At 40.7% G+C, this 12,056-nt stretch overlaps 1 protein-coding gene across 5 annotated transcripts in view; it reads left to right on the plus strand.

The window, feature by feature from the left end:
• Positions 1 to 12,056, plus strand: part of UNC80 (unc-80 homolog, NALCN channel complex subunit) — a 202,145-nt gene that overhangs the window by 58,459 nt on the left and 131,630 nt on the right. For 3 of the 5 annotated variants that reach the window (XM_019491985.2, XM_059727126.1, XM_019491988.2), the window contains exons 18-21: positions 2,841 to 2,948; positions 5,700 to 5,914; positions 6,746 to 6,852; positions 8,157 to 8,253. In XM_019491985.2, coding sequence (XP_019347530.2) covers positions 2,841 to 2,948; positions 5,700 to 5,914; positions 6,746 to 6,852; positions 8,157 to 8,253 — 527 coding nt within the window. The remainder of the gene's footprint in view (positions 1 to 2,840; positions 2,949 to 5,699; positions 5,915 to 6,745; positions 6,853 to 8,156; positions 8,254 to 12,056) is intronic. The other 2 variants (XM_019491986.2, XM_059727127.1) reach the window with 1 other exon arrangement.

Below are 12,056 nucleotides of genomic sequence, written 5' to 3' on the forward strand. Positions count from 1 at the left end.
GCATCCAGAGTAGGTGCTTGGACCACTACTGGGGGGAGTCTATTCCAGACTCTGGAGACTCGGACAGTAAAGAAGTTTTTCCTTATGTCCATTCTAAAATGATCTTCCAGCAGTTTGTGACCATGAGACCTTGTCTTCTCTTGGGGTGCCCTGGTGAACAGACATTCTCCCAGTTCCTTATGCACACCCCTTATATACTTATAGGCGGCCACCAAGTCACTCCTGAGCCTTCACTTCTCCAGGCTGAAGAGTCCCATGCCTCTCAGTCATTCCTCATAAGGCCTGCTCTCTTGATTTCTAATCTTGCATGTGGCTCTTCTCTGGACTCTCTCAGGCTTCTCTACATCCTTTCTAAAGTGTGGAGCCCAGAATTGGATGCAGTACTCCAGCTGTGGTCTCACCAAGGCCAAGGAAAGTGGGAGGATGTCGTCTTGGATCTTGCCTGAGACGCATTGGTAGATGCAAGCCAGAGTTTTATTTGCTTTGTCAGCTATGGCATCAAATTGGTGGTTCATGTTCATCTTGTAGTCAGTAATGACCCCACAAGTCTCTTTTGGTCATGGTGCTAGTGAGTGTAGCGCTGCCGAGCCTATAAGTATGATGTGGGTTTTTTCTCCCGAGGTGAAGCACCTTGCATTTCTCCATGTTGAATGTCATCAGGTTTTGATCTGCTCACCTTGCAAGCCTGTCTAGGTCAGCCAGAATTGCCAGCCTATCTTCTAGCGTGATTGCATTTCCCATAATTTGGTGTCATCTGCGAACTTAGCCAGTCTGCTTCTGACACCTGAATCCAGATCATTTATGAATATATTAAAGAGTATTGGTCCAAGTACTGAGCCCTGGGAGATGCCACTGGTCATCATGCACCATATTGACTCTGTTCCATTGACTGTCACTCTCTGGGTCTGACCACAGAACCAGTTCCCCAGCCCTCGGACTGTAAGGTTGTCGAGGCTTCAGTTCCCCAATTTTACCATGAGGACATCTTGGGAGACCTAGTCAAAGACTTTTTTGAAATCTAAATGTATGACATCAACCTATTCTACTTTGTCAGCGTGATTCATCACCTGGTCATAGAAGGATATGAAGTTGGTCAGGCAAGACCTACCCACAATGAAGCCATGTTGGCTATCTCTCAGAATGTTGCCTTCTGTTAGCCTGTTGTTGATGGTTTCTTTGATGATTTTTCCAAGATCTTTCTAGGAATTGAAGTCAAACTGATGGGCCTGTAGTTCCCTGGATCTTCCTTCCTTCCTTTCTTGAAGATAGGCAGCACACTGGCCCTCTTCCAATCTTCAGGAACCTCTCCCAAATGCCACGAATTTTAAATATCCTCACCATTGGTTGTGCTATGATGTCAGCCAACTGTTTTAGCACTCTTGGGTACATTCCATCCGGGCCATCTGACTTGTGGATGTCCAGCCTCTCAAGGTGTTCTCTCACAAGATCTTCGCAAATTTTAGGAGTATGATCACCCTTACCCTGGTAGTGCAGCATCCTGTCAGGCAGGGTGATTCCCTTGGGCTGGTGGAAAACTGATACAAAGTAATCATTGAGGGGATTACCTTTTTCCTGGGTGTCAGCTGTCAGCTGCCCCATTTGGTTCAGCAAGGTTCGATGTTGCCCTTGGTTTTTTTCAGACTTCCCACATATTTGAAGAAGGACTGTTTATTGTCCTTGATTCCCGTAACCAGTTTGAGTTCAGTTTCAGCCTTGGCTTTTCTGGTCTGCTCCCTACAGTTGTGGGCCAGTGCTGCATAATCCTTCTTAGTTGTAGTTCCTGACTTCCATCCCTTATAAGCTTCTCTTTTTAGATTCAGGAGGTCTATGAGTTCCCTGCTGAGCCAAGGGGGTCTCCCAGCCCTTTTGCTACCTTTCCTATAGGCCGGAATGGACTTCTCTTGTGCTTTTAGAATCACATCCTTAAGGAGCAACCTCTCATCATGGACTCCCCTCCCTGTTGGATCATGGTGTCTCAAGGCCTCAACAACCAACCTACTGAGCTTGTGAAAGTCCACTTTCCTAAATTCAAGCATTTCTGTATTGCTGACTGATTTGCCAGCTTTGTGATGGATAGAGAAAGTGATCAACTCGTGATCGCTATCACCGAGCTTCCCTTTGACCCTCAGGTCGCTGACTAGATTATCCTTTTTGCCCAGTACCAGATCCAGCAGCACCTTACCTCTTGTCACCCCATAGACTTCTTGAGTCAAATACAGCTCATCAATACAAGTGAGGAAGCTTCTTTTTTCTAGTGGGCATGCTTTGTCTGGTGGCTGATCCATGACATGGATCATGATACAAAAGAAATTTAGTCTTGAAATATTGCGTTATTAATATGAAATTTGATCTCGTGGTTGGAGTCATGTTGTATTAAAACATAGGACAGAAGTATGAGTATAGATCAAAAAGAGAGCTTTAAACTGAAAAAAAGAGGTTGAGTTTCAAGTAACTGGCAACATCAAAAAATTGTTGCATAGCGTTTTTTAGTTTTGGATACACAAAGCCACTGGACAATCTCTGAGATGCACAAAGCCCACTGGCCAAGATTCCAAGGTATTTGAGGTTAGAGTTTTCTGGAAATTAGCCACATTTAAAATGTCTCAAACTGTGTATCCAAAATCCAAAGTACATCAAATTATTAGCTGTTTTTGAAAATCTTGACCTCCGTTCCCCGCACCAGCGCATTTTTATAGCGATTAAAGGCCAACAGTTTACAAATAGAGGGGCATGCATTTAAGACAGTTCAATTTTCAAAGTGCTAGATTCCATGTTTAGTGAACAATGTTCACGAGAAGTGAGATATGCCACCTGTTAATTCGATTGTGTTGTCTGCACAGATCTGAGGTGGGAAGCATTGTTATTGATAAGGGACAGGCACAGGCATCATCTGCCCCCGATGAATGTCGCAGTTACCTCTCCAGCCGTCCACTGCAGACTCCAGAGCAGTAAGTGAATGTTTAGCAGTGTGACTGCTTAGAACGCCAATTCTTTAAGGATTCTTTTCTTTAAGTGATACAACAAATGCAGTGGGTATTTGCTACTGACCTTCATGATTATATCTATCAAATTCCCCCATCACATGATGCAAGAAGGGATTGGTACAATTAGACATAACATTGATTTCAGTAGAAAATCAGTGAAGCCTAGCATTGTGTACTAAGCTGAAATGAGCTGTACTGCCAGCTATTTTAGTGATTGGAGGTCCATGAGGTTAGGGTCTGTACACACTCAGCATGAAAAAGCATCTTCTACTGCCCCAGGGTATTTAACATCTGCTATTAAGAAAAAAATAATTAAAATTCACAAGAAATCCCTCCAAATCCCTGCCTTTTCTATTCCTTACATTCTCCTTTTGAGACCATGATTTATGTTGTTCTATTTTTTTAAATAGTAAAATATTATTATATGTGTAATGAAGTTATCCTTGGTTATTAACTTGTGCCTCCTGCATTTCCTTTCATATTTTTCAAATTTTCTTTCTGGCAGATACTACCTTGGAGATTTTAGTCTCCTTTAGTGGAAATCTGTAAGAATGTCTGGTGAAGCTATCAGTATGTACATGTGTTTATATTTTCTGAAGACATAACAGACATGATGTTTTCAGGAGAAGCTGCCCATATCCTATGACGAGAGAAGAGATCTCAACTGGGAGATTTCTATTTCTAAGTCTTTCAACTCTGCCCACCCCTTTCTTTTCTTCTGCAGCTACTAAGTCTGCAGAGACTTATCTATATTGCCATGGAAATTATGCGTAATCATAAATGCGATGCTCCAAGTTTGCTGCAGGATCAAGTAGGGGAAAGATGGGTTGTGAGGGAGAAAGCCTTAGTTTAAGAAGAAATAGAATTTTCTAATTAGAAAATTTTATAGGAATGACTGAACAAAACATGTGAGTGGGTGTATATATTAGTCTAGTTAATTGGAGTTTTGGTCCAGTCTTAAAGTTCATCTTTGCTGAGTACAGTCATAGTTCTTGAAACTTCTCATACAGTTTGACCCAGTGGAAGACCCACCTTTTTGGCAGGCATGCCACAGATTAGCTCTACTCCTCCCTGAGTGCCCCTCCAATCCTCTTCCTCTGTCCAATATGCTGCTCTGCTTTCTGCTCTCTACGCTGTGCTTCTTCCTCACACTCCTGCTCTGTTTTCAGCTTCCTTCCTTGTGCTCCCTGCTTGATCTGCTCTTCTGCCTTCTGCTACCATCAGCTTCTGTATTAGGGTGGCACTAGGGAATGGAGCACTGGACTTGAGCCCAGGGACCTCATGCTCTCTCCCCAGCTTTGCCAGTCACTTCACCACCCTGGGCCTCAGTTTCCTTATCAATAAAATGAGGATGATGATATTGATCTTTGCAAAGCACTCTAAGGATGAAAAGTGTCATGTCGTATTACTTTAAACGGTGGCTTCATGATGGACTGAATCTGAATCTGGCTGGGCTGCATTACTGCAAAGATAGACCTGGGGGTTACAGTGAATGATAAACTGAATATGAGCCAACAGTGGGGTCTTGCTGCCAAAAAAAAAAAAAAATAGCTAACAGCATATTGGGTTGTATTAACACAAGTATCACTTGGAAATCAAGAGAAGTGATTCTTCCATGATTTGGCACTAGTAAGGTCTCACCTGAAGTACTGTGTCCAGTTTTAGGCTCCACACTTCAGAAAAGATGGGGACAAATTGGAAAGAGTTTTTCAGAGAACAGCAACAATTATTAGAGTCATAGGAAAAATGACTAATGAGAAAAGGCTGGAAGAACTAGTGTTATATAGTCTGGAGAAGAGAAGATTAAAGTGGGGAAGGGATTTAATAACAGTCATCAAGTACTTGAAGGTTGGTTATAAAGAAGAGGGAAATAGCCTTTTTTCTGTGGCTGTAGGGGACAGGACTAGAGCAATGGCCTCAAACTGCAGCTAAGGAAATCTAGGTTGCAGATTAGGAAGAACTTTCTGATTATGAGGGTGGTCAAGTATTGCAACAGGCTACCTAGAGAAGTTGTGAAATCTCCATCCCTGAAAATTTTCAAGAGCAGGATAGCCAGACACTTGACTTTGATGGTTTAGTCAGGGTTTATCTTGCCTTGAACAGGGGTCTGGCCTAAATAACCTAAGGAGATCCCATCCAGCCCTACTTTTCTATGATCTTATGAACCCTGCCTCTGATGATAAGGATGTAAGAACAGCAGAAAATTCTAGTCTTCTGAAGAAGAATTATATTTATTACTTCTTGTCAAAGTCCTGTCATGGCCATTTGGAGTTGTTGGTGCAGAGTGTACTATTTGTATTCCAGTAAATTTGTTAAAACTATGACTTCATATAGTGTCCCAAATGGAATCTTAGTATACAAAAACTTTTTAATAAATGTACTTTTGAAGGCATTTTTCCTGCATGCTATCACTGGTCACTTTGTCCACAAAAGTGAAATTCTTCAGTAGAAGGACAGAGAAAACTGAACAGCCTTTCTAAAATTCAAGCTCTCCATGGCAGAAGCTATTGTTATTTTTTGACTTGTGCAATACTGAACATGTTGTCTGGCTTAATAAATTATCTTGAGACAAATAAGTCTGAAATTCTTAGAATAACAGGTGCCAAGTAATAGAAGTTAGTATAAGAAAACATCATTCAAATGTGCTTGACAGCGTAAAAGTTACTGCCAAGTATGTGTATTAAAGTTGTGGTTATCTGTTGTCATTTCTTGCAGCGATGAGCAAATGCAGGGGGCTGTTCTGGGACGCAAGGACTTCTGGCGGAAGATGTTTAAGTCGCAGAGTGCAGCAAGTGATACAAGTAGCCAGTCAGAGCAGGATACATCAGAATGCACCACAGCTCACTCTGGGACAACCACTGAAAGGCGCTCTCGCTCCCGTTCCCGACGGATCTCTCTCCGAAAGAAACTCAAACTCCCCATAGGTAAATGTATGTCTCTCTATATTATATATATGTATTGCATGTGCAGACTTGCAGGGAAAATATCTATCTGGGGACTTGCATAGTATAGACAGGCAGTGTCTGAGTGCCTCATAGTTTTTAATGTATTAATTTTCATGATACACCTGTGAGGTATGACATTGCTATTGAATCCCTGTTTTACAAGAAAATTTTACAAGGGAGAAATTGAGGCATACAAAGAGACTAAGCGCCCAATCCTATTCCACATATTAAACACATAAGTGTGATTCTGCTCAAATCTTTGAGGAAAGGTAACGTCATCAGTGTAGCCTTAAAACTAAGTCACAAAAAGCAGCGAACAGGATAGGAGCCATCCACCTTTTGCATTAACTTTTTTTCAAGGACTCAAGCTGGGTAGATTAGGATCACCCTTAGGCATTTAAGTGCTTATTAAGTGAAATAGGATCTGATGACTTACCCAAGATCTCAAAGGAAGTCTGTGGCAGGGCAGGGAATTGAATTTAGGTCTTTCAGGTTTAGAGGCTAATTCCCTAATCCCTGGACCATCCTTCCTCCCAGAAAAACATTCTGAACAGATTTCAATAGGAAAAGAATTAAGTATTACTCATCTCTTCTCACTGACCTGTCTTGGTTTTCATCCATCATAACCCTAACATTCAGCCTTTCATGCTATGGATTAAACCATGATCTTTTAATGCATGTAACATGAACAAGCCTTATCTTTCAACCTTTTCTCGTATCACATTATTTCCATTGCAAAGAAACATGTTTGTACAGGTTGATAGAAGCAGCTTGGAACAATTTCATAATTGTTCTGATTGGCTTTCTCTGCAACAGGGAACTGGCTGAAGCGGTCCTCCCTCTCTGGACTGGCTGATGGAGTGGAAGACCTCCTGGATATCAGCTCTGTAGACCGTCTTTCTTTCATCAGGCAGAGTTCCAAGGTAAATAAATAATTTCAGATTAGTGGGAAGGATAGAGGACTTACAGACCACTTCTAGCTCCCAAGGAAACTTCTGTGATCTGCATGGACGTTGCAGCTGATCATGCCCGGGAGCAAAAATCTACAGAGCTCTGGGGACCAGGGGATTTTGGTAGAATTCCAAAGCCATGGAACCAATTACCTCCCAAGGTCAGAAGTCTGTGACCTACTGTTTGTAAGTGTGCATGCATTCACCCTAACCATCCTGGCTGGGTACCAGCAGCTCTGTGGGGTGGTGTAGTGGGGAAATTCTTACCCTGGATTCTGGAGGGATAACCTCTTTGTTTCTCTGATTCCCCACAATCTTTAAGGAAGTGAAAGAGCATCTATGTAGTAATATGCCTTTGTCCCTGCCTCCCATTTGTTCTTCTGTCTAACATATTTCTATACATAGAGACCCTGAAGTACTTTGTTCTGGGTTTGGACACCCCCTTCCAGAATTCCAAGATCCAAACCCCTCACCAAAGATCAGCATAACCACATTAAGGTGGTGATAGCTGTATTTGTCTCACAAGCACAAGGGAGGCCATCCTGCAAGGAGAGAGACTGAAAATGGCAGGTGACATTTTCCCTTCCCCTGAGATGAGAGAGGTGCTGGGTGATGATCCAGGCTGGGACAGCAATGATACTACTTCACTATTTTTGTATGTGGGGCTGACTATTGTATTACTGGACATGATAATGGGGGGACATAAAAGTGACTTTGGAAAAACAGGGAAGAGTTGAAAGTTACAAGTTTTTAAGGACATATGTAAGATGGAACCAGGTAGCTGAAAAGTAAACAAAGAACAGTCGTGTCAAGGGGGTCAGATGAGGACATAGAAGTCAAATGGTATGGTCACAGCAATAAGAGATCATCATCTAAATGAGAGATCAGGAAAAAAGATGGTAGTGGCAGTGGTGTCTGAGAAGACTCCCTTTCTGGCAATGGAATGGCATAGACCCGGATCTGTTGCTGTCATGATGTACAATGCTATAGCCCAGGGGTGGGCAAAATGCGGCCCATGGGCCAGATGCGGCCTGCCAGGCCATTCTATCCGGCCCACAGGGCTCCTAAAAACTTTAGAAAATTAATATTTATCTGCCCCTGGCTGCCTGTCATGTGGCCCTCAATGGCTTGCCAAAACTCAGTAAGCAGCCCTCTGCCCAAAATTATTGCCCACCCTTGCTATAGCCTATCCTGTATATGCTTCATTTCCATGACAAAAATGAAAGAGACCATACAATGTCATGATGAGACTCCAGTCTGCCTCTTCATTTGTTCAGGTGAAATTCACTAGTGCAGTGAAACTGTCAGAAGGAGGACCAGGAGGTGCCCTGGAGAATGGGCGAGATGAAGAGGAGAATTTCTTCAAGCGTCTTGGTAAATGGCGCACCTGCCGAAGACACTCATCCAAGTTTCATCACACAGAAGAAAAAGATGGTTAGAAATCAGGGTTCTTTTCTTTTTTTAATTTTCCTTTTTTTTCTTTTTCTTTCTATCTACCTATCAATCTTTCTTTCTATATTTTAGCCCTTCTTCTCCTTTCCCTGCTTTTCACTGTTTTTGTAACCATTCAGTTCTCCAACTTTTTGTTCTTTGTAACCATTTTCTTTCTCTTCCCCCTTTCTTTCATTTTGATTTTAAAAGAAACTCTAGCAGCCTAGAATTTTTAAAAAGGAAATATCTCCAAAATTAAGATTATATAATATTTGGACTTTCAAAGGAAAATTGAATAGAATCAAATTGACAAACTTGAAAAATTTATACTTGATCCAAAGCAATGACTTAGTCCAAAATAAGGCATGTGAATCTTTCATTCCTTAATATAATGATGGATGCTCCATCAGCTTTTTACGACTATATGACAGCTTTAGCAAAGTCTAGCATTGATGAAATGGAAATAGCTGTATAAACCTTGTTTTAATTATCTCTTTTCTTCTGTGTTTGCATGTCTAGTGTCTGCATACCATTCGTTAAAGAGATGCTGTCCCTTTTTCTCAAACAAAGAAATAATAATAATAATAATAATAATACCTTTCCAAGAAAATATATCTAAAGGCAATTACAATTTTTAAAAAATCAGTGGTTTTATGAAAAGTGCTTCAAGTAATACTTAAAGGAATAGGATATTATATGTTCAAGCAGGCATCCAATTGCAGATAGTCTCAGCTCAGAAACCTGATCCTTGTTCTCAAGGAGCCAACCTCACATCTTGACATTCTTTTATTTTTATTTAAAACAACACACACACACAAAGGGGTGGATTTTTTTTCATCCTTCTTTCTACTATTTTCATGGTTTGTTATGTTCCCTGACATTACATTTTACATGATTAGACATTAACCCGTGGCTGGATTTCATCATTGTATGACTTGGCTTTGGAGTATAGTAAATACAAAACACATTGTCTATGCCAGGGTTATCAAACTCACCTGGCACCCTTACAGGCCAGCTCCAGATACAGTGGTAGCAGGTGAGCCCCAGCAGTGGGGCAAGTGGTGGCAGCATTGAGGTGAGCAGTACCAGCAGCTGTGGGAGTTAATGCAGCCATCACTTGCTCTCTATTGCTGATATGCACTGTCAGTGTGGCTCTGTACCCTGGATTTTGGGGGTGGGTTCAACCCCCAAATTCCTGGATCCTCTCCTGTGGACCAAAAAACAACTCTGTGAGCCAGGTCTGGTCCATAAGCCCTATGTTGGCTGCCTCTGGTTTAAGCAAACAATGTCAACAGGAGAAGTAAAATATAGGGCATTGGTCATTAAGTGAAGTCCTTTTGGCTTGTTCATTCCTGATACATGTTGGTTTCTTATACAGCAATTCTTATACAGCATGACTACAGCGTGCTACAGTCTTACTGTAATGATTCTTTTCAGAATTGATAGCTACCCACATATGAGTTATCAGATCAACATAATCATGGCATCCTGTATTTTGCAGGAAAGCTGCATATGCAGTTTCATTAATTGAATATAGATATGCTCTAGATTAGATCCTTGCCCTTGTTGTAGTTACTCAGCACATGGTCTTCAGCGCACCAAAGGCTGCCAAGCCAGTAGAGCCTGAGAATTCCACCAGTGTGAGGGAATCCTTAGGTAACAGCTGATGTCATTGCTTCTGTCTTACCTTCACCTTGCTCCCCCCATCAGCAGGGACACAACCAAAGAAAAGAATATGAACAAAGAAATACTGCATTTCGCTGACCTCTGGCTATCAAAACAGCTCCTGGGTATCCACTGTCAATCAGCACAACTCAGAGCAATCATAAGGCTACTCTAAATTGTACCCTAGGACATTCGACACCAAGGAACGTGAGGCGGTACACAGCTACTTTTGCACCCTCTCATTAGTGAATAAATGTTATTGGGAATCTGGCCTCATAGTCCAAAAGGATTAGTCTTTTGCCTGAAGTCTATATGTTGCTGTATCAACCTAAAAATAACCCACCTCCATTGCTTACATTTCCCCTAGCATCTTTTTTGTCTTGTTTGCCTTTATCTATGCTCACAGATTTTCAACACTTTCTACACGTTAACCTCAATTAAGCATTTCTGAGCAAAATCTGGCCAAAAAATTACCAGAAAGAGGTTAATTCAGTTGAAGAGGATGTGAAATCCTTCACATGAATCATAAAACACAAAGATCCTTCCTTTATTTCTCAGCTTGGAATGACAGCCAGTTAGCAGTTTGACTGTACCGATTTGTTATTACAAAATGAGAGCATAAAGCTTTTGGCTAGAGATACAAGTGCTGTTTGCTATTCTACTTTGCATCAGGTGTGTTTCAAAATTGGAAATCTAAGGCTGACCTTGCACATCCAAAATTCTTATTAAATTTAAGTTCCCAGCATTTTATGTACAGAATTTCAAGTATGACTGCAATTCCCAAATGAAGAGTTTCTTTATTCTGTGTTACATTATATAATAGTGTATGTTATGTGTAACACATCTTAGCATATGTAATACTAAGATGATGCTCTTATTACCTATGTGAGATTTAAACTATCTGAAGTATTTCAGCACATTGTGAATAACACTGTATGTCACATACTTTTATGATGAAAAATTGAAACATCTCTTTCACCTGCCCAAGAGAAGTGTACATTAAGATTTGTGTGTTTGTCTGTAAAGGGATTTATATGCGGGACATGCTTGGCTTTGAAATCCAGTGCATGCATTAGAAATGCCATAATAAATGTGAGTCAGTGGGTGGTGTGAAAGCTAAGAAAAAGATCTTTATGGTTGGGGAAGACAAGACTGACAAAGCGTACATAGATTCTTATGGGTGGGATTTGTCTATTGTTTGTAAGGTTAGGAAAATTGGGATTTTGAGACATTTTTCTAAACGTCACACACATCAAGTTTGGAAAAATGAATTGTGAAAGTAAAGGGACTATGTTATCACATCCAATAAGAAGTTGATATGTAATGAGAGAGAAATCCCAGGACAAAAAAAACATACTTATGCTAGTGTGAGTGTGTTTGTGATATAAATATGAGTATATAACGCACAGATTCTCAATATAATCTGTATGGCTAGATCATACATGGTCAGCCATCTTCTGGAACTTGTGGGATCAAAGCCTAGGCCTGCAAGCATGCGTATATACATGTATTTTGAATAGTGTATACACACATTATGCTATGTGTTTCAAATGGAAATTTGTGATTTAGGAATTAACAAGGCTAACATGATTTTTCCCAAATTATATCAAACTGAGTTAATCAAATATACAAAAGTGCCTTTGAGAGTAGGATTTTTTTTGTGAATACAGTGAAAAGTAACACAGAGATCAACATGTATATGGGGATGTAAACTTTTCTAAGTATCCATAACTTCCCTAGGAATCAAGGGAGAAACCTCTCAAGTAAGATGGACAAGTTATTAAGTTGTGAAGAACTGAATGAATGGCTGACTCTGGGATAGAGCTTTTGTCAGTGTTACTGTCCTAACTTCTTTTTGGCATTTGTGATGTTGTGCTCTCGTATCACCGTGCTTATGCTTTCTCCACATCCTGCTCCCTTTGCCTTTGTTTTAAAATATGACAACTGGGTACAAAGCATTAGAACAAAAAACCCAATTAGAGTAAAAGAAAAAAAAAGACTAGTCATCTGTCAAGTTATTTATGAATGTTAGCTTTCATTGTAGTTTGTCAATAAGGTCACTGGGATGTTTATGTATTTCA

This window comes from Alligator mississippiensis, chromosome 4, assembly GCF_030867095.1.
Source record: "Alligator mississippiensis isolate rAllMis1 chromosome 4, rAllMis1, whole genome shotgun sequence".
Taxonomy (NCBI): Eukaryota; Metazoa; Chordata; order Crocodylia; family Alligatoridae; genus Alligator; species Alligator mississippiensis.